At 44.6% G+C, this 27,484-nt stretch overlaps 1 protein-coding gene across 5 annotated transcripts in view; it reads left to right on the forward strand.

Annotated features, from left to right (window-relative positions):
- The window catches only part of SCARB1 (scavenger receptor class B member 1), a 62,675-nt gene that overhangs the window by 24,822 nt on the left and 10,369 nt on the right, over positions 1-27,484 (forward strand). For all 5 annotated transcript variants that reach the window (XM_053280447.1, XM_053280449.1, XM_053280448.1 and 2 more), the window contains exons 4-11: positions 1,019-1,222; positions 2,211-2,306; positions 3,558-3,673; positions 6,760-6,926; positions 10,354-10,472; positions 23,767-23,840; positions 25,300-25,351; positions 27,301-27,450. In XM_053280447.1, the coding sequence (XP_053136422.1) occupies positions 1,019-1,222; positions 2,211-2,306; positions 3,558-3,673; positions 6,760-6,926; positions 10,354-10,472; positions 23,767-23,840; positions 25,300-25,351; positions 27,301-27,450 (978 nt within the window). The remainder of the gene's footprint in view (positions 1-1,018; positions 1,223-2,210; positions 2,307-3,557; positions 3,674-6,759; positions 6,927-10,353; positions 10,473-23,766; positions 23,841-25,299; positions 25,352-27,300; positions 27,451-27,484) is intronic.

Raw genomic sequence — 27,484 nt, forward strand, 5'->3', positions numbered from 1 at the left:
TTTTCCCAACCTTTTTAAAGCAAGTGTATCCTTTTTCACAAACATTCAGCTCAGAGAATGAACACAAAAATTTAAATGTTACAGTTATGAGACAGTCTGGATGTAAGCCAATGACTGTAAGCCTAAGTACTCTCATTGAAATTAATATCAACGGAAGTCAAGGTAAAGTGTGTTGTCAAGTCGATTTTGACTCCTGGCACCCACAGAGCCCTGTGGTTATCTTTGGTAGAATGCAGGACGGATTTACCATGGCCATCTCCCGCGCAGTCTGAGATGATGCCTTTCAGCATCTTCCTACATCGCTGCTGCCTGATGTGTCTTATGTTTCTTTTTAGAATGTGAGCCCTTTGAGGACAGGGAGCCATCTTATTTGTTATTTCTCTTTGTAAACCGCCTTGAGCCATTTTTGGAAGGGCGGTATAGAAATCAAATTATTATTATTATTAATATTATTATATAGGAGTTTCCCATAGTCTGGGAAGCATACCAGCGGGGCTTTGAACTGGCAGCCTTCTGCTTGTTAGTCAAGCATTTCCCTGCTGCGCCACTTGAGTTGGTGGGTACTCGGTGCTAATTTTCTGAAGCTTGTCAGTTGTATTGAGGAGAGAGGTGTGCTCATCCTCAGTACATAGTTGGCTAATGAGAAGCAGACTCTTCACCCTCACCTTCTGCAGCAGGCACATCGCTGCTAATGCATCGGCTTCAAGCTGGAGATCCTCAGATGAGGAACAAATTGTGTGGCTGTAGTGTTCGGGGGCCAGGAGGCCTCCAAGTACCCCATGGGAGCCCTTCAAGTACTCCTTAGGGTTCTACTACCTCCTGTTGGGAGCCTCTGCAGTAGCTTAATGCTTATGCAAACTGTCAATTTACCTGGGAGGAGAAGGTTCCAGGAATCTTTATGATTACAGAATGCATGTTAAACTTAAGTTATCATATAATTAACGACAACTTTCTCCCCCCACCCCCACCCCATACCTCTGCTTTAAAAAAATTTCCTCTTTCCCCTACCCACCTCCAGGGAGCAGCAGTGATGTTAGAGGATCTACCATTTCCTTTGAAGCTGACAGTTAGCGGCACATTTGTCGCCTTTGGTCAGACGGCTTTTCTCAACCGAACAGTTCGTGAACTCTTGTGGGGCTATGATGAGCCACTCCTTGACTTCCTCAACTCCATCAAGCCCGGCATGCTTCCATTCAAAGGGAAATTTGGCTTATTTGTTGCAGTAAGTGAAGCTTGCAAGGAAGTTGAACTGGGTCAAGCAATGGATTCTTCGGTCCATGAGAAACAGGGCCAAAACAAGAAGAGAATGGGTGTAGGCCTGTGTTTGGATTCCCAGATGTTGACTACAGCTCCCATAATCTCCAGCTGCAATACAAAAGGTCCTTGTGGCTGGAGATTATGGTAGTTGAAGTCCAACAACATTTGGGGACCAAACTTAGAGAAGCTCTGAGTTAAGGATTTGTGGGAGCTAGGCTGCTTCTGCTTCTGTATAATTAAGAAACTACCTTCTAGTAACTCAGTGCCAGGTCGCAGGGACCAAAGATCTATCTATATTGACTGGCAGTGTGTCCAAGGTTTCAGACAGAGGCTGTTTCCTAGCTGCAATGTGCCAGGACTTGAACTGGGGGGGACCATTTGGATGTGTAGCACGTGCTTTTTCTGCTCCACTCTAGTGCTGTTTCATCTGACCTTTGAGGCCTGTTATTTGATAAGCCTGTTGCTTGACTGATTATGATGCTTGTGTGTGTGTGTGGTATAATTGGCTATAGCTGATATGATCTTCAAGAATGTACTGCATTTTTGCTGCAAGGCTGCAGTCTTTCCTGATATGAACAACTAATCTAAGCAATTAGCCAACTTAAAATGGATTCTTGTTTAATTGGGCAACATTTTTTTTCTCCCAAGCTAATAAAAGTACTTATGAAATGCTTTTCTGGAAGCATGATTTCCTGGCTTTGTAACATAAATATGTATCCTTTCTGAAAACAGAGCTCTGCCCAAAGCTTCCCTTTCTCCAGGGGAAGGAAGTCTTTTTGTACACTCCAGTGGAAAGTGTGGTTTTTTCCAAACTATTTGCCATGTACCAATTTATGCATATTTGATTGGCATTAATTTATTTGAATGGTTTTCTTCATCAAGTGATGGCCCTGTTAAATAAATAATACTGAATGGGGGCCACATTTTCTCTTCTCCCTCTTTTCCCACTGCAGTTAAATGATACAGATTCAGGCCTGTTCACCGTGCACTCGGGTATGGATGACATTGCCAAAGTCCATATGGTGGATACTTGGAATGGATTAAGAAAGGTAAAAGCAATCTATTTGCTTTGAAAGCTCTCCTGTCTCCTTTGAAGGCTGAAAAAGAGCTGTATTTCACATCCTACACTTGGCTGTGTATGGTATTCTGAATAATATGCTAACCCATAATGTTCTGGTTTCACTGTCAAAGTGATGCTATCTTCTGGAATGTCACCTAATGATGGGTCTTGCAAAAGAGACTTGGCATGGCATTTACCAAAGATCCTTAAAATACGTATTAGCCTCTTTCAGTCAACTGAGAAGCAGGAAATAAAATTTTAAGATGAACGCCTTTTGTTCTCTCACCAAAATAGGAAGGGCCCATGTGCTTACTTCACGCTCCTAAGAGTCAATCAAATTTCTCTGCCCAGGTACCTCCAAATTCCTGCACTCGGGAGAAAAGCAAAGTTCTGCTACTGTAAACTTTGCAAATAAAGCAGATCAGTGCTGCTTTTCTTCCCATAGGGCTGCAATGATTAGTTTGATGGATTGTTCTGTCTTTTTTTTTTTAAGGTGCCCCATTAATTCAAGCAATAAACTTTTATTTCACACATTTTTTAAAAATCATATTTGCATGTAAAGATGCAATCTATGGTTGGCAGACCTCTTCTTAGTGGAGTGATTTCTCTCCCCCATGGGAATGCCTCTTCAGTGCATGCTGTGATGTATATGTGCATCATCTGAAAAGAAAGAATTCCTTTGATTCATCTTGATCAGTTAGATTGATTGATTGACTCAGATTTCTTTAATTGAGTGACAACCCTATTTTTATGCAAGATACTCAGCCTTGGCTAGCCATGGACACAGCAAACTACCTTATACAGAGTTGGACCATCAGTCCATTGGGCTCAGTATTGTCTACACTGACAGGCAGCAGCTCTTGGCAGGAGTCTTGCCCAGCTCATCTCAGAGACTGAACCTGGGACCTTGAACATGCAAAGCAGTGCTGAGTTAATGCATTGCAGCTCTTCTGAGCTACGGCCCATCCCTGGAAGCCAACTCTGCAAATGTCAATACCAACTTACACTGGAGGGGCAAGGGTCTGTGCAGTAGTACCTCTGCTCCTTTCTTGTGGTCATAATCTTGGAGGATTTTCATGACCCTACCAGGACCTGGCAAGATTCTTCAAGTCATAGTCCTGAAATATGATAAAGGTGACAAGAATCCACTTGGATTCCTCTGACAGATGGAGTAAAGCCTTGGTGTGGTGAGGAGAAAGCTACTGTTCTGCCTTTTTAATGGTTCAGTTTTCCCCTGTAGTTATCGTACTGGAATTCTGATGAGTGCAACATGATCAACGGGACTTCTGGGCAGATGTGGCCGCCTTTTATGACCCCTTCGACGCCTCTGACATTCTACAGTCCTGATGCCTGCAGGTAAGCTGGCCCGTATGGGACACCAGATCATCCTTGTATTGATTGATTACATTTATATCTCACTTTTCCTTCAAAGAACCCGGTGTGGTGTACATGGTTCTGTTTATCCCCACAACAACCCTATGAGGTAGGCTAAGCTGAGAGATAAGGGACTGACCCAGTCACCTTTTGAGCTGCATGCCTGAACAGGGATTTGAACTCTAGACTCCCCTGTCCTTGTCCAACACTCTAACCACTACATCACACTGGCTCTCATTGCAGTAGTTATCACTGCACTGTAGCCTAAGGGTTTCTTGCTTTCTAGATGTTGAACTATAACTCCCATCAAAGGCCATGGTGGTTGGGATGATGGGAGTTGCAGTCCAAAAACAATCTGGGGGACCCAGGTTTGGTGTAGTCCAAGAATGGAGGCCCAATCCATTCTTTCTTCTTTGGTTCTTGTAACTTCTTCCCATTTAGTTTCTCTGCTTGTCATTCAGCCTGCCTCCCACCTCTGTGGCATTCCTTCTTCTTCCCCCACCCCGCCCCAAGAGGGTCCCCACTTTGATTTCCTCATTTCCATTCTCTCTCCTGATGCATCCCTAATGCTCTGAGCACCTTATATAAATTTCTAAGAAGTATTTTAAGTTTGTTTCCGAAGGACATGGCAATAGAACTTTGTCCTGAACATTCCTGAAAAGTTCCGGAATGCACTTTGGCAGTTGTCATTAGATCTGCTGGAACTAATTATCTTGTTGGGGGACTGTGGAGAACAAACATCTCCTGATCGACAGATGGGAGTAGCCTGTCCTCTCCCTTTCTTTTGAATAACAAGAACATGTGGGCATCCTTTTAGGAAGATTGGTGGATAATCTTCCTGGCTAACCAGTTTGCCCAGCACTAATGATCTTCTCCAGCCAAGCCAATCCTCATCTGAGTCTGCACTGGTTTCGGACAGAGCAACAAATACGGCCAGTAAACTGAATTCCATGTAAACTGAATTCATATCCTACACCGTGTCCCAGATTTCCTTGCGGTGCACAGAGGTTCCTCAGCAGGCACATCTATGCTCCCCAAGGGTAGAACATTTTGAATACTGCTGGATTAGGGAAACAGTGGTTTGGGAAGATGCTGAAAGGCATCTCATACTACGCGGGAGGAGGCAATGGTCAACCCCTCCTGTATTCTACCAAAGAAAGCCACACAGCTCAGTGGTTGCCAGGAGTCGACACCAATTCGACGGCACACTTTACCTTTTATTTAATCCCCAATTTACCCGAGGAGGAGTTGGGTTTCCTTTGCTTTGCTATGCTCTGTTCCTCAGTTTCTCCAAGGAAGGGGGTCCCAAATTTGGATCCCCAGATGTTGTTGAGGCTATGATTCCCATCATCCTGAGAGGCCATTGTTGCTGAGGGTGATGACAATTGTAGTCAACATCTGGAGAACTAAGGCTGGGAATACCTGCTCTAAGGTAAGCATAAACATGGCTTCTAGCAAGGGGGTTAAAGGCAAACTGATTTTAAGGAGGTGATGGATTTAATCTGAAGCCAGCAGTTCTTCTGGAAGGAAGATTTGCCCATGCTCCATACATTACTAGTTTTCTGTTTTTGCGGCACAGGAGAAATGGCAAGTCTTGTGCATTACCTTCTAAGCCCCTGGTGGCGCAGTGGTAAAACTGCCGCCCTGTAACCAGAAGGTTACAAGTTCGATCCTGACCAGGGGCTCAAGGTTGACTCAGCCTTCCATCCTTCCGAGGTCGGTAAAATGGGTACCCAGAATGTTGGGGGCAATATGCTAAATCATTGTAAACCGCTTAGAGAGCTCCAGCTATAAAGCGGTATATAAATGTAAGTGCTATTGCTATTGCTATTGCTAAAATGCCCCATCCACATAGCAGGAGCTGCTGCTGTTTGCCAAGGAACATTGATTGGATCCAAATAACACACTTCCTATCTGCTAGTGAATAGATGTCAAAATATATTAAGCAAGCCAATATATTCTGCATTGTCTTAAGCAGAATCTTGTGTTGCGTTGATCAAGTCTTACATAGTGAATTTGTCGTGATGAAATGCTTCTTGTCCCGTGGATGATTGCCTTCATGAGGCATCTTCATTTAGATGCCTTCTATTATCTTATGGATGGCAGTTTGCATTTGTTGTGGCCTGTGACTAATATGGGAGTAAAAGAGAGTTGAAAAATGTAATGTTAAGTTGGATGAGGTGGGAAGGAGGGGAAAGAGCACATCAGTTCAGCAACGATCTGGTGGAGCTTGGTCTGTTCAAGGGCAGTGCAGTGTAGTAGTTAGAATATTGGTCTAGAACTAGGGAGACCCAGGTTGAAATCTCCACTCAGTTATGAAGTTCCCAGGGTCAACAGGTATTGCTTTGCGTGCAGATGTTCCCCGGTTCAATCTCTGGCATTATAGAACAAAAGATATCAGGCAATAATACTATATATCTTGGGACTTTCCCAAGAAATGTTATTGTTGCCAATCATTTTATATTAAGCATTGGTGAACCAGATTGTCAGACTTTATTTTCCCACTTATCAGTTTATTATCCATCACGCACACAAAATTTTAGATAATAAATATCATTTGTTTGTACGTGATTCTCCTGATCTTTTTTTGTTCCATACAGCTCTTGTTGGATCAGGTACATTTCTGGTTAGTGTGTGGTCAATCTCTGACATCAGAGTTTCAGGCTGGGAGAGACTCCTGCTTGAAACTCTGGAGAGCCACTGCCAGTCAGTGTAGATAATACTGAACTACAACTACTACTACAAATATTTCTATACCAACCAAAGTTCTCAAAGTGGTTTACATAGGGAAATACATAAATAAGATGGCTGCCTGTCCCCAAAGGGCTCACATTCTAAAAAAAGAAGCATAAGAGACACTAGCAACAGCCACTGGAGGGATGCTGTGCTGGGGCTGGATAGGACCAGTCGCTCTCCCCCTGCTAAATATGAGAGAATCGCCACTTTTAAAATGTGTCTCTTTGCTAGATAGACCAATGGCCTGACTCAGTTTACAACAGTTTCCTATGGGGAAGGTAAAAATGTTGTCAGTTGATTGTGACCGGATTATGTTGAAATCCCTCTTTCAGATCCATGGAACTTGAGTACAGGGATTCTGGGCATTTCAAAGGGATCCCTACCTTGACATTTGTGGCTCCAAAGACTTTGTTTGCCAACGGAGCGGACTATCCACCGAATGAGGGCTTCTGCCCATGCCGGCAATCAGGAATTCAGAACCTCAGCTCTTGTCAGCACAGTAAGTGTACCAAACCCTTTTGGTTTTAAAGGAATCGGCCCGATGTCTTGTCTGGAGAAGTGATAGCTTTCAGTGGGAGAGCATTTGCAAAAGGTTCCAGGTTCAGTTCTTAGTAGCATCTCAAGGCAGGGTTGGGAGAGACTCCTGGCTGGAATGGTAGAGAGCTGCTGTCGTCTGTGAAGACAATACAAAGCTAGATGGCTCAGTGGTCTAACTCAGTATAAGGCGGCTTCCTGCGTTCCTGTCTCTGGTAGGGATGTGCATGGAATGGTGGGGCCCGGTTCGAAAGGGGGAGAATAACTGTAAGGGTGGGGGGCTTACTTTAAGGGTGGCGCTCTCCTAAAAACGGGTCCGGCGGGGCAGCAGCATACCTCCCTGCCACCCCGTCTGCTCCTCAGACCAGAAGTAGCATGTGTGTGTACACACACACATGCGCATGCGCTACTTCCAATCCGAGGAGTGGACAGGGTGGCGGGGAGATATGCTGCTGCCCCATTGGATTGTTTTTTAAGCAAGTGCCGGAGGGGGAAACGCGCCAGGGTGGGGGGAAGCACGCCCTTAAAGTTACCCCTCCCCGCGCTTCCTGCCTTCGAACCACCTGGTGTTTGAACCTGTCCGGAGGCCCATAAAAGGGCCTCCAAACAGATTCGTGCACATCCCTAGTCTCTGGCAGCAAAACCTGATGCTGCGTCTGCCACTTGGTATGATTCTTTCTTGCCTTGCTGCCCAAGGACTTCTAACTAGCGGGCGAGGGAATAAACCTTCTAAAGCTTTATTTTGCTCTGCGGTTTTTAGTTTTGTTTTTGTTGATTGGTTAGTACTGGGTTGTTGTTTTTGTTTTTTAGCTGTATGTTGCTTGGTATCATTTAGGTGCCTTGGGTGCTTCCATTTCTGGAGGGGAAAGGCTGGGTATTTATTAATAGTTGTTAGATGGTGTGGGATTAATAGATTAATATTAATATTGATAAATTAAATCTAAGTGCTGTTCTGGAGTACGTTCTGTACACACACACACACACACACCCCAGCTTACACCAGACTAAATGAAGTATATGTTTATGGGTCATGCTATCCAGCTATAAAGTCTGCCTTGGCCTTTGATCATGACTAGGCAGTAGGTCTTCTGTGCTGAGGTAGTTCCTATGAAGCTCCCTTCTACAGAGTCAGACCGTTGGTCTGACTAGCCCGGCGTCTTCTACACTGACTGGCAGCAGCTCACTACTACTATTATTACTACAGTATTTGTAATACTTTCTCAATTAAAAAAATTCTCAAGGTGGTCTACATAAGGAAATGGTTCCCTATTCCCAAAGGTCTCAGTCTAAAAAAAAACAAACAAACCAACAATGTCAACACCAGCAACATCCATTGGAAGGATGTTGTGCTGGGTTTGAATAGGGCCAGTTGCTCTAAATATAAAGAGAAATGTGCCTCTTTGCCCAGTTAGCAGGGGTTTAACAAGGGTCTAATTGAGAAATTAGGGGTCTCCTAAAGAAATTAGGGATTGAAGGTAGAAGCTTCTGCATGCAAAACAGGTGCTCAGTGCGGCCCCCCCCCCCCGCCACCAGCCAAACCTGGAAACTTTCTATTCTGTAACTCTGGTCTTCTTGGATGTGCCAATCTGTTGTGGGAACGTAGAATGACTATCTTCTTTGTTGTGGAGTTGTGTAATGATGATTATCTTCATTATGGGAGTTGTCTTTGCCCAGAGTTCTTCATGTGATGCAATTTTTCTAAATGTAAAAAAGAGAGAGAGAGAAGCACTGATTGCACTCGGAGCTTCCTGAAAATCTTCACTATTTGTGGAGACAGCTGACTGAGCAGCTTTTTTCTCCTATAATATGAAAATTCTGTCATCCAATGAGATGGACAGGCGCCAATGAGATGGACAGGTTTGGAGACCGAAATAAAGTTGATTCTCCAATTCTGAAAAGCAATCGATTCAGGACATAGAGAGAACAGGGGGACTCCTTTCCACAACAGATAATTACTGTGGAATTTACTTCCCTGAGCTATCTTGAGGGCTTTAAGGGGATCAGACAAATCTGTCCTGGGTAGGTCTGTCAGTGGCTACAATAGCTAATTGAAACTTCCATGTATAGATGCAGTATGCTGCTGAATACGAGTTACTAGAGAGAGCAATGGCAAGAGAGGACTATGGCTGACATGCCCTGCTTGTCCACTGTGGGGAAGGGGATACTGGACCATGGAGTTTCTGGTCTGATCCAATAAGGCTGCTCTTGGGTGTGTTGGGTATGTGTGTTGGGGAGAGAGAGAAAAGCAAGTTTCTGATTATTATTGTGAGATTAAAAGTGTGCAGATGATGTCTGCTGCAAACTCTGGTTGGCCAAAGGAGAATAAATTGTGCACTATGTTTTTCGTTTTGCATAACTCTACTCTTTGTTCCTGGGTTACCTTGCTGCAGGCTGACATGTGGCCCTGCACCCATCAGTGGCTTGCCATGCATAGTCTCTCCCATGGAAATCTGTTGATAACCCTGATTATTCAGTGTGGTCATGGTTGCCCTAAAGAATTTGGCTAAGTATAGGCAAGAACAGCTGCATTAGGAGGCTAGATGAGATGCACAACTTCAAAGATGTTGCTGGGAGTTCTCTTGCTTTCTCCCATGCGCCACACCTGTGTGAGCCTGGTTTCCTTACATCTTTTTGTACAAGAGATACATACCTTTGTACAAGAGATATGTTGCTGATAAATTGAACACTGGTTCAGCTTTCAAGTCTTTCCCTCTCTCATACTTCAAGCAAACTTTAGAAAGAACATGCTGCACTTTTTCTTGCAGCTTTCTTAAAATATATATTTCTTTAGGAATTTGCTATAGAGAAGTCTTTGATGGATAAGTACTAGCCAATCAAGTGCCGCCCACAGCCAGGTATTGCTACCAATGTGAAGAACTAATCCCTACTCCAGAGCTGAATTTTGGAAAGGGGGAAAAACCCTGAAAACTTCACACTGAATGCAGTACTTCCAAATAGGCCTGGCTGCTCTGCAAATGTCAGTGTCTGTCTCTGCTCTCCAGAGATGGTTTTGGCCCGTTCTAGTACAAAGTGGCTAAGACATGATTTGGTACAGAAGATACTGTTCATGCTGTTGAATAATAAGTGTCTCCACTGCTTATTAATGTCCAAAGTACTATATGCAAAGTGCTCTATTCCATGGCTAGCCATACACTCTTGGAGGTTTGTGTGCAAGGTATCTGTTTTCAGATGCTTTTCTTTTTAAAAAGCGCATCCATGGAGGAACCTCTAAAAGTCCTTGCCATCTTTTCCCACTCCCATGCCTACTTCCTGGCCAAAATATTCCAAACTTTGAAAATCAAGATACGAGAAGCAAAATGGGGGGCCATGTGAGTAGCAAGGTGATCCTGCAAACGCTTCTAAGAGAGCGACATCTTTTCCTTCTTTTAAAGATGCGCCAATGTTCCTTTCCCAACCTCACTTCCTCAACGGGGACCCAGAGCTTCTGAAGACGGTGGATGGCTTGCATCCCAACGAAGAGGCTCACGGAATATTTCTGAACATGCATGCGGTGAGTAAAGCACAACCTCGCCCACTAACCCTGGTGCAATGCCTTATTTTTTTTAGTAGGCATCATGACAGTTGCTGAACACTTTGAGAAGCAACTAATTTATTTACAGGGAGTGCTTAGGGCAAGAAGCCCTATGAAATAAATCCTGTGTGGCTTGTGTAACACTGCTTTGCTTTGTGAGGAAATCTTGTCTTGGACCAAAATTGCCCATATTTTATTGAACCGTAATGCAAGGCTAGGTGTGTGTTTAATCTTTCCTCTTGATTGCTACCAGTGGTAATAATCCACCATTTTTAATGCTCCATTAGATTAAAAGCTCCCTGCAATTCAAACAAAAAAAGCAGAGTAAGAGAGATTATAGCCTTGAGATACTACTTTTCTTCTTGCAGGGACGTGTGTACAGCAAAGCACAGCCCATTCTGTCACACTGGGACTCCATCTTATTCCAGTGCATGTGTAGGCTAGCCCGGGAGGGCGGGGAGAATGCCACATTTTTCTGTTCTTAAAACTATACCAAGAGGGTTTACCTTTTCAGCCTCACTGCCCCCGCACTTAGGTTATTGTGTCATAGAGCTATAACTCATGTTAAGATCCTAGAAGGAAATATCTCTTTATAATCTAATCTGGTTGGAATACTATTTAATCAGCTGCCCACTTATATCAGTTGTTTGTAGCTTACAGCTTACCATGGATTCCATAGTACAAGAATGTTTTTAATTATTGCCTGATAAGCTAGCTGTAAAACCATAAATCAATTAGTACAATGATTTCTCATCTTGTTTTAAGATCACACTGGGACTCCAGACTTTAAAACAGTGGCATCTATGCTGGTAACCTCCAGACTTGACTATGTAGTGCATATTACATGGGGCTGCCTTTGTACGTAGTCTGGGAATTACAATTGGCACAGAATGCAGCAGAATGGTCTCTGGGACAACTCAAAGGGATTGTTATAACGCCAATTTTAAAATAACTGCACTGGCTACTGATGATATTATTATTTTATTTATTTATTTATTCATTCATTCATTCATTCATTCAATTTCTATACCGCCCTTCCAAAAATGGCTCAGGGTGGTTTACACAGAGAAATAACAAACAAATAAGATGGCTCCCTGTCCCCAAAGGGCTCACAATCTAAAAAGAAACATCAGATAGACACCAGCAACAGTCACTGGTGGTCCTGTGCTGGAGATGGATAGGGCCAGTTACTCTCCCCCTGCTCAATAAAGAGAATCACCACAGTAAAAGGTGCCTCTTTGCCCAGTTATGGATATGTTTCCAATGAAATACAAAGTGCTGGCTATTACCTCTAAAGCCCTTAATGGCTTGGGTCCAGGGTACTTAAGTGAGCGCCTTCTTTGCAATGAACCCTGTCACCTCTGAAGATCATCTGGAGTGGCCCTGGTACAGTTGCCACCAGCGGGGTCGGTGACTTGGGATTGGGCTTTCTCTGTGGCTGCCCTGGGGCTTTAGAATATGCTGTCTGTCAAAATAAGAGCTTCCCCATCTCTGCTTTTAGGAAGACACTCAGGACACACCTTTCTCCGCCTCCCCCCCAGGCTTTTAACCGAAATTATTTTAAACTGTTTGTTTTTATCCCATGAAATTATCTCAACTTTTGTTCATCTGTGAAATTGTGTACACCTCCTAGAGGTATCAGGTGGTATATAAATAAGATGATAGATAAAATGTTGTAAGGCATTGCCTCCTCTCCCCCAGGCTGGTGAGTGGGTGAAGTCCTAGGAAAGGAGAGACCTGTGGCAAAGAGAGCCATTGGCTGGCTGTTCACGATGGCCAGGGTTTAGTGCAGCGCTTGCGATGGGTGTGGGAGAGGCTTACCTGACCCCCTTGGACTGTTGTTTTTAAAGCTTTGGACTTGACTTGACTAAAATTGGGGTGAGTCAGGCAGAGGGTTGTAGACTTTATTAAGGGCCCCCTTCATTCCCTCCTAATTCAAGCGCTGACATGGCAGTGTAGACCCCAAAACTGCTAGACAAGCTGTGGAAGCAGAGAGGCAGGAGACACAGGAAGGTTCTGTCCCTTGCAGCTCTATGGCTCTATGCGTCCATTCTTGGTTAGCTGGCTTTGAAGAGTCTGAACCTCAGACTAGGCATGACCCACTTGCTTAAACTTGGGTCTTCCCGAGGAATGTATGAAGTCATGGAGGAGAGGTGTATCACTGGCTAGGAGTCATGATAGATATTTGAAGCCTCCAGATTCAGATGGAGGCTATATCTCAGGTGCTGCCGAAGACACAAGGAAGAACTCTCTACCTTCATGCCCTGGATTCCAGAGGCATCTGGGTGTTGTGGGAAAGATTGCTGCATCTGGTGGACTGCTTGGTTTGAACCAGCAGGATTCTTATGGGGGTCTAATTTGAAGAACAAAAGAGGTTCCTAGGAACCAAGCTGTTCCTGCAATTCATTGCCCAAACACATGCTCTTGGTAATGGAGCCATAACTCAGTGGTAGAGTATCAGCTTTGCATATAGAAAGTCCCGGGTTCAATTCCTGACAGCATCTCCATGTAGGGCTTGGAAAGACTCCTGCCTGAAACCTTGGAGAGCTGCTGCCAGTCAGAGTAGACAATACTTAGATGGACCACTAGTCTGACTCAGTATGAGACAGCTGCCTATGCTGCTCTTCTCCCAGCTGAGTATATCAGGAGTCCTAGTATTGGAATGCAGATGATACTTCTGCTTCCCTCTCCCAAACTTTCCCTTAAATCAGACCTCTACTTCATACAATATTGGGGCAAGCCCAGGATCAAATAGAAGGATCTCTTCACTGTAATCTTCCAGTTATAATATGCCCCCATGTATTGCATGCTGTGCTTTTAAAATAAAATGGAACAAAATGATTGTTTTCATTTGCTATGCATGCCAGCAAACTTGAACTTCTTGTTCTTCTTCTTTTGGAGAGGAGAGCTGGTCTTGTGGTAGCAAGCATGACTTGTCCCCATAGCTAAGGAGGGTCTGCCCTGGTTGCATCTGAATGGGAGACTTGATGATGTGTGAGCTCTGAAAGATATTCCCCTCAGGGGATGAAGCCGCTCTGGGAAGAGCAGAAGGTTTCAAGTTCCCTCCCCGGCTTCTCCAAGATAGGGCTGAGAGACATTCCTGCCTGCAACCTTGGAGAAGCCGCTGCTAGTCTGTGAAGACAATACTGAGCTAGATCAACCAATGGTCTGACACAGTATATGGCAGTTTCCTATGTTTCCTATGTTTCTCCTTTTTCTTTCCCCTTGAATTGCTTGAATAAGGATAGCTACTGCTAGTTAGCACAAATTATGTAACTTGCTTTGGCGAGAGATAGGAAACAGTTTTCTCGCTGGCAAGGTTAGGAACTGCTTGCACTTATATTCTGGAGACAGGCAGTTCACTGACTGGAATGATTGGACAATCATTCACAGCTGATTTGAGCCCATAGTTGGCTCAGGGAGAAGAGAGGGCAGGGACATGTGACTGAGGAGCAAAGAAAGAAACAGCCCTGTGAAGCAGGTATTACTTGTAAAAATGCCCCACCTTTCCTGAAATGTATTATATGCACCATGGGCTGAGGCTGTTATTTAAGGCAGGCGTGTGTGTGGAAACGTGTTATATCAAAGTTGCAGTAGTTTCCGGTAGGATGCCCTGTGTTGTCGTCTCTAAATGCTGGCATTCAGTGAGGCCCTGATCCACAATTGGTTGAGCACACAGCAGCAGGGTGTGAGAATTTCTTGCAGTTGCACGACAAAGAATTGATACTACTGAATTGTGGAGAGGCTCAGAGGACTCCATAAGATCGGGGGTGGGGGTGGATGTTGAGAAAACCTTGAGAGATGCTGTTCTAGTAGTTAACTCTCCTATCCTGTGTCTGCCATCTTCTGAAACCTCTCCAGTTCAACACCAATTACTAACCACTATATTGTGAAACAGCTCCAAACGATAACATTTGTATGTTTAATTGGATTTTGTGTAGCAACAAGCTGGCTGGGTAGAGTGGAAAACGATAGGAAGATGTTCTTGGGGAAAGGTGTTAACCTCTTAAGCCATCTTACTCCTCCGGGGAAGCTATCAAGGCTGAAATCTATAGATACACTCATACATAGTTGATCTGTGACTTTTACCTGGAAGAGAGAAGATGCTTTTCCATGCTGGAACCCAGGGGCGTAGCAAGGTTGGAGTGGGCCCAGAGATGAGGTTTTAAAATGCGCCCCCCTCAAAGTCCAGGGCCTCCACACACCCCAGGCCCCCAAGGATTTAAGTCTGATATTTCCAAATAAGCATGCTGCCTGGAAATACATTTCACTGAATACACACACTTCACAATATATAGTGATATACACTGAATACTATATATTTGTGCTGCTTTTAATGCCTAGAACACACTAGAAATGGTCCCCTTGCAGCAGATTAGCAAAGGAGACTTTCAGCCATGCAGTGTGAGCCTATGTATGTTTTCTCAGAATTCTGAACAAATTCAGTATAGTTTGATTCCAGGAGGTTTTTCACACGAGGCTTTTAAAGCCCTTTAACACACATCTCCTCTGGAATGGAGGTGCTGCATTCACATGTTGGCCAGATTTACCCTGAAGTCCCTGCGAGTTATTGGGAAGCAGTTCACACACAATTCCGGTTTTTCACTGCTCATTAGAGTGTAGCCTGATTTCTATCCTGAGTTAAAAAAAAAAATATCCACTATTTTGTGTTGGTTCTTTGGGACAACTTCAATTTTGCAGTAAAGCCTCCCAGTAAACTTGCAATAAAGCTTGCTGTGTGTAAAAGTCTCAGGTAAGTGTGTAGAGAATTCCAGCCTCGGGCAGCAAATCTGACCATATTTAGCTGGAAGTACATTTCATTGAAACCTAAAGGACTTACTAGCAAGGAAAACATGTCTACTTAAAAAAAAACCAAAAACTCAATTGCATGCAACTGTCTGAGATCCTTCCCTGGTAAATGCATATAGGATTGCACATGCTCAGGCATGTAAACCAAACCAAACTAATTTGTGCTCCCAGCATACTTGCTCCCTATAGGAGACCAGTAAGTCCCACTGAAGCAAGGAAGATAGGTGGGGAGAAATAGAGAAAAGAGCAAGAATTAGCACCATTCCTCAGGATAAAAAGAGGGGGGGACAGGGAGAGAATGAGGTATCTACGTCTTCTTGGTAAAATTTTAAGATAGATGAGACATGCCAGGGCTCAAGGAGCTGGTGAAGTTGCGCCCTCTGTCCTAAAAGTCATTCTCCCTGCTCCCCAATGTGAATGAAAGTAGGGCTAGTTGTGGTCTCTCACTGTACTGCGATAGAAAACACTCTCTGCAGGTGCTCAGAAGCAGGGTCATCCCTAGTGGGGTGTGGGACTGGGTGGGGGGCAAATCAGCATGTGCAGGGCCTCTGTAACATTTCACATCATTACAGAATCATGCTGACTGATGACATACAGTGTAAATAGTGTGAGTGAGGTTTTTGGACATATCCAATCTGCTTGGCATTTCTGCCAAATTCTCTCTGACAGTGAGGAGACCTCTTGACTGGTGGACATGCGAGTGTAAATCCATGTGCGGGAGTGCAGAAGTGGGGCCTTGCAGCATGTAGTCTGCCATTTCATGTGTTGCTGATGGCAGAATTTGTTTTGAATTATCAACTGACTATAGAGTAGTTTGTTTATCACCCTTCAACTTGTTGTTCTGGCTAAACACTCAGTTAGCCAATCTGGCATATATTCTAAGCCAAACAGAGTTGATAAATACAACCAACAGCTGGTAGAGCCTTGAGTGATGCATTGATATTAGGGAGGGGTCACATAAAGCAGTGATCCTTTGTGAGAACTGGATATGAATCTGTGCTGTTGTGGAGGGTATAACTGAGATGTGAATAATGGCGTTAGGAGTACAGATCACAGCATACCCTGTTGTAAAAAGGATGAACATATGTAGAAGAGGTGGTGGCTGCAGCCCCAGTTAGGAGCATAGGAAGCTGCCTTATAGTTGGACCATTGGTCCATCCAGCTCAGTATTGCCTGCACTGACCAAAAATGGTTCTCTCGGGTTTCAGATAAGAGTCTTTCCCAATGCTACCTGGAGATGCTGCCAGAGATTGAGCCTGGGGCCTTCTGCATGGAAGCAAATGCTCTACCAATGAGCTATGGCCCCATTGCCGAAGAGGATCATGTTAGGCAGACCGCGCTCACATGTCGTCACCCATCCAGATGCAAACCCAGCTTAGCAAAGGGCCCAATTCATGCTCGCTACCTCAAGCCCGGCTCCCCACCCCAATTTCAGAACTCCTCCATACAGGCAAGCACTAATCTCACAAAGAGTTTCTCCCTGCATTCTAGTTCCCTGGTTGAGTAGAGGTCTAAATTGCAGGCAAGGGGGAAATGCTTCCTGTGTTTCAGCACTTTGCTCTGCAGACAAGTGCTGAGGATAAGACCTCAGGTGTGTGTTGGGCTAAGGTGCATTCTGGGTGCTAGCTGGTGCACACCCCTTCTCCCCCCACCCCACCACCACTTGTTTTAACCTCATTCCGGAATGTGGGGAAGGGGCTTGTGTGCACTCTGTGCAGATTGAACACCTATTGAATGTAATGTGAACAGAGCTAAGAACCGCTTGGTTATTTGGCTGGATGTGATCTGGATCTGGGTGCAACACATTCTGGCATAGCTTGAAACTTCTGTGGTGGGGGGCAGGGGAGCAGGATGCAGGCTGATAAGCAGCCTTACCTTTGAGCTTTTTTGCTGCTCTAACTTAGATAATTCTAGGGCAGATAATTTTGACATGCGCTCAACAATTAGTTCTCAGGGGGAAGGGGCTAGAAAGATAAGCCTCTTGCTTAACAGTGCAGTTAGCATCAGTTGTTGTCTGCCTTCACTGTCTTGTGTGGAGATACAAAATTCTGCCTGAAGTTGGGTTTTTTGCAGGAGACTCTGAAACTGCCAGCATCTCTTTCGGTTTCCTGAAACAGCTGTGGAGCATAGGCCTGTCAGGCTTGTAGCAGACTAAGTTTTCACAAGCTCCTTAAAGTGTTGGCTGCCGTTGAGATTTCTGGAATGTCTTGAGTTTGGTAGCAGCTGTAATGCTTAGGCAGGCTTCCAGGCTAAGAATGGATGAAGATTAGAGGCAGCACCTTATTCAATCAAAGGTATTGCATAAAGAATCCAAGACATTATAACACAACCTTTCACTTGCACAGAATGGGAGGAGAGCTGGTCTTGTGGTAGCAAGCATGACTTGTCCCTTTAGCTAAGCAGGATCTGCCGTGGTTGCATTTGAATGAGAGACTTGATGTGTGAGCACTGTAAGATATTCTCCTCAGGGGATGGAGGCGCTCTGGGAAGAGCCGAAGGTTCCAAGTTTCTTCCCTGGCAGCATCTCCAAGATAGGGCTGAGATAGGCTGGTGCCTGCAGCCTTGGAGAAGCCGCTTCTGGTCTGTGTAAACGATACTGAGCTAGACGGACCAATGGTCTGACTTGGTAGAAGGCAGCTTCCTATATTCCTAAGGCTTTTGAAACAAAGAAATAAAGTATACTAGTTTAACCCGCGCAGAGCATCTGTGCACTAGTACTTGATTGCTCCTCTCACCCCTTGTCACAGCCCCCCTCACCTCAGAGATCTCTCCCTCACCTGAGCCGCACTCCTGCTCGTCCATTTGGTTGCTCCACCCCCCATGAATAGCTTACAGTGCTCACACATCAAGTCTCCCATTCAAATGCAACCAGGGCAGACCCTGCTTAGCTAAAGGGACAAGTCATGCTTGCTACCACAAGACCATCTCTCCTCCCATTCTGTGCAAGTGAAAGGTTGTGTTATAATGTCTTGGATTCTTTATGCAATACCTTTGATTGAATAAGGTGCTGCCTCTAATCTCCATCCCTTCTTAGCCTGGAAGCCTGCCTAAGCCTCACCCCTCTTGGTCACTCCTCCACCCCTTTACTCCACCCCTCTCACCCCCCTTGGTCGTGGCTGCAGCGTTACTGGTGCCTATTGTCCAAGGGGAATGAGCAGCCATGGCGGCACCTACTGGCGGCAAGGAAGGGCCCAGTCAACCACTGCCACTGTTTGGGGCTACCAAGGCCATTGGTGGAGGGAGGCAGGCAGGCAAGGGACGGGCCTGGGCCTGTCAGCTGAGCAGCCTGAGGGGAACGAGAGGCCATGGCGGTGGTGACAGCAAGGAAGGGCCCGGTCAACCATTGCTGCTCCTGTGGGGAGGAGCAGGAGTGGGGCTCAAGTGAGGGCGGGGAGGTCTCTGGGGATAGGGAGCTGCAGCTTGGCCAAGAGGCGCCAGCAACGCTGCAGCCCTGACCAAAAGGGGTGAGGGGGATGGTGGGGTGACCAAGAGGGGTGAGCGAGGTGGAAGCAACGGGATGGAGGTGGAGCAGCAGGAGTGTGGCTCAGGTGAGTGTGAAGGGATTTCTGAGGGGAGGGGGGCTGTGGCAGGGGGTGAGGGGAGCAATGAAGTACTAGCGCGCAGATGCTCTGCGTGAGTTTTAGAGAGAGAGAGAGAGAGAGAGAGAGAGAGAGAGGAATAAGGCAACTGGCAATAGTTGACAACTTTGTCTTGGCTCTTCAGGGCATAAAGGCAACACTCAGTTTCAATAAAGGAGGAGGGCAGTGAGTCATCTGAATAGGATCAAGGCCTGTCATGCCTTCACATGCTTTTTAGCATATCTCTGCAAACATGGGATCACTCAAGGGTGCACATGATTCAGTGAGGGGTGCTTCCCTGTTGGTCAGGCAGCCTTTTCATGGATCTGATGTTCGTTCACATGACATTGCTTCCTGACCTCAGACAGAAGTCAGCTTCCTCTGCATTTCAAGGTGCCTGATCCTGCTTGCCTTGCTTGTTTCAGGGCATGATCAGAAACAAGAATGGGCCCAATTTCTCCCTTATGAAATTGAGTTAACAAAGTATTAGATGCCCATATATAATCCAACCTAGAATAAGATTGGTGTCTTCCTGAAAAAAAGGCAAAACTTCTTTGCAGAGGGGTTAAGCATTCACCAAGAATCTATAGGCTCATATTTATGCATCAGTCTTCAACGATAGTGAGGCTTGTTTCTTATATTGTAAATATCTTGATTTATTATTGTTAGATGACTTAGTGGCATCAATATTAAAGTCCCCCCCTCAAACACTATATTACTACCAGCAAACCTTTTCATTTTCCTCATTGTTTTCTGAAGGAAGTCAATCTGTCTCTGATTTGGAGCATATATAGAGGCCCAAGTAATATCCTTATTGTACAACTTCCCCTTAATAAAAATAAATCTTCCATCTTTATCTTTCAAAAAAATTTCAATAACAAGATCAATGTTAGCTTTAAATAAAATATCAACCCCTCTTGCCTTGTTAGTCCCTTGAGCAAAAAACTGTTTTCCAAAATATCTATCAGCAATACCATCTGTCTTATAAGTCTCTTGCAAAAAGACCACAACTGGGTTAAAGGATTTAATATGTTTAGATATCCTGGCCCTTTTAATTGGATCCCCCAAACCTCTCACGTTCAAGGAGACAACCGTACACTGATCACTCATTTTTAATCCTTAGTCCTTGATGACACGAATGATTTAATTTCCATAAACCAGATAATTCCAATCCTCTCATAATAACATAAGAACAGCCCTGCTGGATCAGGCCCAAAGAGGCCCATCTAGTCCAGCATCCCGTTTCGCACAGTGGCCCACCAGATGCTGCTGGAAGCCACAGGCAGGAGTTGAGGGCATGCCCTCTCTCTTGCTGTTACTCCCCCGCAACTGGTACCCAGAGGCACCCCGCCCCCGAGGCTGGAGGTGGCCTATAGTCCTCCGACTAGTAGCCATCAATAGACCTCTCCTCCATGAAGTTATTCAAACCCCTCTTAAAGCCATCCAGGTTGTTGGCTGTCACCACATCTTGTGGCAGAGAATTCCACAAGTTGATTATGCGTTGTGTGGAAAAAGTACTTCCGTTTGCTGATCCTAGATTTCCTGGCAATCAATTTCATGGGATGACCCCTGGTTCTAGTGTTATGGTCTCCCATAGAGAGAAGATTTTCTCTCTATCCACTTTCTCCACACCATGCATGATTTTATAGACCTCTATCATGTCTCCCCTCAGTCGTTTTTTTTCTAAACTAAATAGCCCCAGGTGTTGTAGCCTAGCCTCATAAGAAAGGTGCTCTAGGCCCCTGATCATCTTGGTTGCCCTCTTCTGCACCTTTTCCAGTTCTACAATGTCCTTTTTTAGATGTGGTAACCAGAACTGTACGCAGTACTCCAGGTGTGGCCACACCATAGTTTTGTATAAGGGCATTATAATATTAGCAGTTTTATTTTCAATCCCCTTCCTAATGATCCCTAGCATGGAATTGGCCTTTTTTACAGCTGCCACACATTGAGTCGACACTTTCAATGAGCTGTCCACCATGACCCCAAGATCTCTCTCTTGGTCAGTCACCAACAGCTCAGATCCCATCAGCATATACTTGAAGTTGGGGTTCTTCATCCCAATGTGCATCACTTTACACTTGCCAACATTGAACCGCATTTGCCACTTTGTCACCCACTCACCTGGTTTGGAGAGATCCTCTTGGAGCTCTTCACAATCAGTTATGATTGTTACAATCAGTTTCACTACTCGAAAGAGTTTGGTATCATCTGCAAATTTGGCCACATCGCTGCTTACCCCTGCTTCTAGATCATTTATTAATAAATTAAAAAGCACCGGTCCCAGTACAAATCCCTGGGGGACCCCACTTCTTACTTCCCTCCATTGCAAAAACTCTCCATTTATACCTACCCTCTGTTTCCTGTTAGCAATCCACACATGTACTTGTCCCCTTATCCCATGACCGCTAAGTTTCCTCAGGAGTTGTTGATGAGGAACTTTGTCAAAAGATTTTTGGAAGTCTAGGTAGACTATGTCAACTGGATCACCTTGATCCACACACTTGTTGACACTTTCAAAGAACTCCAAAAGGTTGGTCAGGCAAGATTCACTCCCAGCAGGGCCTGTTCTTCTATGTGCTTTACAATTTTATCCTTGAGGATGCTTTCCATCAATTTGCCTGGAACGGAAGTTAAGCTAACCGGCCTGTAATTTCCCGGATCACCCCTGGATCCCTTTTTGAAAATCGGTGTTACATTTGCTACTCTCCAGTCTCTGTTTGTCCAATATCAGAGATTTGCAGTGAAAAATTGCTTATTAATTTGATCAGTTATACTTGCCAAATCTTGACAGACCCGTTGTAAACGAGTTACTCCATTCCACTTGTAGTTCTTTATTAAGCTACCTTATCAAATATTCAATTGATTGTCATTCCAAGGTTCGCCCGGAGGTATCCAAAGGCCTTTCTTGTTGTTTTTGTAACTCCAGTTGAGCTTCTTCCTGGATCTGTTCATCGTCCTTCTCCCCTCCATTATGAGCGGGGGGGAGGATACCAGCTGGCTTCAAATCATCCAGGAAGGCTCTAATTCCTTTTCCTCTCCACTTCAACTCTTTCTTGGACATTTTTCCTTCGATATCACTTCAAATTAACAAATGGAGCTGCCAAACTCTCAAGGCTAGGTCTGATAAAAGGGCTGAGATGGAGAGAGCGATTGAGCTAACACGCCATCTTGTCCGTGGCTTGCTCTGCCTCCCTGCTAACAGCCTATTAACTTGATCTGCTTTGACTGCAACGTGGTGGGTGTGTGTGTGTGCACAGGATGCTGGCTGTTTTGATGCTATCTTCTGTTTTAATGATTGTAATAGGGATTGTTTGGATTTTTGTGGTGTAGTGTATTAATACTGTAAGCCATATTGTGGGCTGTCGAGCAAAACTGTGGCAGGCAAAGTTATGACTTTAATATTGGTTAATGGCAACACACTTAGAAATGTGTAATATACAGCAAGTACTTATTAAACGTACGAATGGCAGCACCATCATAGAGGTATTCCCTCTTCATTCTTTCAAAGAACAGATTGCTTCTTACCATGAGCATGTATGTGCCACTTTTCAGCAAAATTTCTCAAAGTGGTGTACACAGAAGAATAAGTAATATGTTGATTCCGTGTTCCAAAAGGATGCACAATCTAGAAAGACACACAAGGTAGATACCAGCAACAACTACTGAAGGGATGTTGTGGATAGGAATGGTTGCTGTCCCCCTGATAAATGTAAGAGAATCACCACTTTACTTTCTTCAGTGAGCAGGGGAAAGATGGTTCCTACTAAGATGGTGCCCACTGTGACTTATTTATTTATTTTAAATACTGCCTGACTCCAAAGGCTCTAGGCAGTTTACAAAAATAAACACAATAAAAACAGAATAAAACCAACTATTAAATAATTAAAATTTAAAACATTCCAAGTTTAAAAAAATTTAATTTAATTTAAAAAAAATTAAAATAACAATTAATTAAATTTAAATTAAATTAAAATAACAATTTTAAAAAATTCAAACAGCAATTTAAAATGTAAGACATCCCAGAGATTATTAAAAGCCTGGCTAAAAAAGTGAGTCTTAAGGGCCCTTCTTAAAAGCTGGTAAAGATGTCGGGCAGCAGCGACCTAGGAAGATGCTGAGAGGCATCATCTCACACTGCGTGGGAGGCGGCAATGGTCAACCCCTCTTGTATTCTACCAAAGACAACCACAGGGCTCTGTGGGCACCAGGAGTTGACACTGACTCGAAGGCACACTTTACTTACTATAAAGATGTTAAACCATGAATGTCTATAGCAGGGATTCTCAAACTTGGGTCCTCAGGTGTTATTGGACTTCAACTCCCATAATCCCCAACCAAAGGCCACTGAGGCTGGGGATTATGGGAGTTGAAGTCCAATAACACCTGAGGACCCAAGTTTGAGAACCCCTGGTCTATAGAGAGTGCAATCCACAGCTCAGGAGCAACTATAGAGAAGGCCTCCTCCTGAGTCACCGCCAGAAGAGTTGGCAGTATACGGAGATGGACCTCTCTTGATGATCTTAATGTGCAGTGGGGATCATGCAGAAGGAGGTGCTTTCCCAGGTAACCTGGTCCTAAGCCATTTAGGGCTTTAAAGGTAATTACCAGCATTTTGTATTTTGCCCGGAAACCTATTGGCAGCCAATGTAGTTGCTTATCCATGCACCATTTAAAAACAGTGATTGGCTTTCTTCAAAACTATCATTTCAGTCCTTTGCAAATTTTTCCAGACTTTGGTTGATCAGTTAAAACTCATATGACTGATAGACTAAGTACTTAAAAACAAACAAACAAAAAAGCAGGATAGCAGCCCTATCGTAAATTCTGGGGGGGGGGGACATATATGTTAAGGTTTTTCAAGCTTCTGTTTCTTTCCAATGCAGATGACTGGAATTCCAGTAAAATGTGTTGTCAGGATGCAGATGAATCTTTATATAAAGAAGGTCATTGGCATACTGTAAGTACTGACCACCTTAGGAGCAGAGCTATGCTAACACAGTTGCATGCAGTTGTGTGCATCTGGGTTTCTTAGACAGTAGACTGCATCTTAAAGTAATTGCTGTATCTGCTCAAACGGTGTGTGTGCCTCAGCTCTGCAGGAGCACAAAAAAGTGCAGACTGCCCATTTGGACATGGAATGGGAGCTTCCTTGAGCCTCTTGGCACCTTCCCAAGGCGGGAAAGGTGGTCCCCAATTGTACCACCCATTAGTGTAATTTTCTCTAGCAGAGGTTTAGCAGCCCAGGGACACAACTCCATTTGGCCACACCACCGGCTGGCCTGCATGTGTGGGGCATGGCTAGTGTGTCAGCTGCATGCCAATGCAAAAAAGTGGCTATGCCGCTGCTCTCTAGCATGGGAAAAGCTGTTGTGTTTGTGTACACCCTGGCTGTAAGCTGGTGTGTGGGAGCAGCTTGTCTTTGGCATGCCTCTGTCCATGACATTGCCCACAGCCCCTTTCCCTGCCAGCTGGCACTTTGTGAAGAGAGCTGGTCTTGTGGGAGCAGGCATGAATTTTCTCCTTTGCTAAGCAGAGTCCACCTTGACTGCATCTGAGTGGGAGGCTACATGTGTGAGCACTGGAAGAGATTCCCCTGAGGGGACGGGGCCGCTCTGGGAAGAGCACCTACCTGCTTGCCTGCAGAAGGCTCCATCTTCCCACCCTGGCCTCTCCAAGCCCTTTGGCAAGAACGATGGGATAAAAATCTTTTAAAGTTAATCTATATGTTGTGTGTGCGAGAAAGCCCTGGCAGCATGCAAAGCAGAATGGACAGGGGCCAATTTGAAGGCGATGGGAGCAAGAGAGATGTGTTTAACTTTCCCTTCTCTACTGTGGTGTGGTAACTCCTCCCTTCAAGCTCCATTGCCATCCCCATAAGGTCCCAGACATGTTTGAAGTAAAACATTCTTTTTGGCTGGTGTGGGAGTGGGCAAAGAAGGCTTTTTATTTTATTTTATTTTATTTATATTTATATTTCTATACTGCCCTTCCAAAAATGGCTCAGGGAGGTTTACACAGAGAAATAATAAATAAATAAGATGGATCCCTGTCCCCAAAGGGCTCACAATCTAAAAATAAACTTAGGATAGACACCAGCAACAGACAGTCACTGGAGGTACAGTGCTGGGGGTGGATAGGGCCAGTTACTCTCCCCCTGCGAAATAAAGAGAATCACCATGTTAAAAGGTGCCTCTGTGCCAAGTTAGCAGGGGTTAAACAAATCCATCTTCCTTTGATGTTGTTTTGTTCCTAATTACCTCCCAGCCAAGGTCGCTTTGTAGAGAAGGAGCTTGCCAGAGCTGTCTGTGTGTCGCCCATCCACCCCTGCCCGTTTTTAGCATGTAAATGTCTAGCCAAGTCTTGAATGGAAAAGAAATGCCAAGTCATAAAACTCTCATTTTCTCTTAACCTTTCAGTCAAACAAAATCAATCAAGCCTGTTGTGCTGCCTGTACTCTGGTTTGCAGAGGTAAGTGCATGCATCACATAGGAATAGCCCTGCTGGATCAGACCTAAGGCCTATCCTTTTCCACTGCGGCCCTCTCATCCTCTGGGAAGCCCACTGGCAAGAGGGGAGGACATGTTCCTTCTCCCGCTGTTGCTCCCCTGCGTCTGGTGTTTAGAGGCATCCTGCCTCTGAGGCTGGAGGTGGCTTATAGCCACCAGACTAGTAGCCATTGATAGGCCTGTCCTCCAGGAATTTGTCTCCCTTTTAAAGCCATCCAGGCTGGTGGTGGTCATCACATCCCATGGCAGAGAATTCAATAGATTAATTATATATTCCATAGATTAACTAATCACATGTGCTCATGTATATTTTCCACACATGTTCTGTTTTGTTCAAGTGTTGTTGTTGTTTAGCCATATTAACATACAGTGCAGCACAAAATCACTCAGTGACAATAAGGGCACAATAAAACTCTATGGCACAACTTAGTGTTGAACAAATTCAGCTATAGCTGAAGCCAGCACAAATAGTCACTGCATGAGTTCACCTCTATTAACCTCTTTCAGCAAACAGGGTTAGTTTATTTCTTAATCTGCTAGATAAACCACCATTTGCAGACATTCAATATACCTGGGAGATATTTCCCTCTTGCACTCAGGCAGTCGGTGATGAGGAAGATCCTAAAACTGATTATTCCCACAGGAACAGAAGCAAAACATTGTCTTAACATCGTTATGCTGCCCTGCAGTTTACCAAAATTCCCAGGGTGACTTACCATGAAGTAATAACAGTACTGAGACACTATAAAAAGTTATATGTGGGTGGCTCTGTAGCTCAGTGGTAGAGCATTTGCTTTGTGTGCAGTCTCTGGCATGTCCAGGTAGGGCTAGAGATCCTGCCTGAAACCTTGGAGAGCTGCTGCCAGATAGTGTAAGCCATGTTGAGCTGGATAGGCCGACAGTCAGACTTGGTATAAGGCAGCCAGCTTTCTGTGTTCCTATGGAATTGACCCAGTAGAAGTCGCAAGCAGAGAGCAACTCCAGACTTCTAAAGGGAGACTGTTGCTCTGAGAAGCAGGAGCGGTATAATCTTCACATCCAGAACAGCTTACACACGGTACAGCTGCCTGATCGATAGCCAAAGCAAGCAAGTGTATTGATTCAATAATCGTTGTTTAAAAGGGAATGAAGTCCTTCCAAGATATATACACACACACACACTTTAGGGATAAATTCCCATCTTGAAACCCAAGTCCCTATCTATCTATCTATCTATCTATCTATCTATCTATCTATCTATCTATCTATACACACACACACACACACACACACACACACACACACACTCTCTCTCTCTCTTTAGGGATAAATTCCCATCTTGAAACCCAAGTCCCTATCTATCTATCTATCTATCTATCTATCTATCTATCTATACACACACACACACACACACACACACACACACACACACTCTCTCTCTCTCTCTTTAGGGATAAATTCCCATCTTGAAACCCAAGAGTACCAAAGGTCCTCTAATTCCCAGTACAGCTTTTTATACTGTTTCCTGTGATCAGGGCAGGCATGTTTCCAGGTCAGAGGTCACGGCTTCAAAACTGGCTGGAGTCTTGTATTAATTACCTTATTTTAAAAAAAGTTTACTACAGTTAACTTGTGAAAACCTACGCAGGTTTCTAGAAATGAGGGTTTCCTGCAAATGACGGTTTGCAAGTTGGCCGTCAGCCTTTTGGGTTGTGCATTCCTTCTTCCCCTGCCCAGAGCATAGTTCCTCCCTGCCGCTCTGCTTTCTGGCTCCAGAGTGAATGCTGGGAGAGAGCAAAATCCCAGTGATGTTTCTGTCTTGCAAACAATCAGGTTTTGCAGGCAATCAGGGTTACATCTGCCCCTAGACAGAATGTAGACATGACCATTATGGCGGAAATTTAAAAATCCATTTTTATTTTTTTTAAACAGAGTGGAAAGATTGAAGGAGACCTCTTGACGGAGTTCTATACAAATCTGGTGCTGATCCCCTCAGTGCTGGGATACCTTCAGTACTGCTTGATCGCTCTTGGAGGTCTCCTACTGATTACTGCTGTCATGCTTTTGCTCAGGAAGAGCAAGGTAGGAATAGAACGACGTCTGACTCCTGAAATTT

The sequence above is a fragment of the Hemicordylus capensis genome, chromosome 15 (assembly GCF_027244095.1).
Source record: "Hemicordylus capensis ecotype Gifberg chromosome 15, rHemCap1.1.pri, whole genome shotgun sequence".
NCBI classification, from domain to species: Eukaryota; Metazoa; Chordata; class Lepidosauria; order Squamata; family Cordylidae; genus Hemicordylus; species Hemicordylus capensis.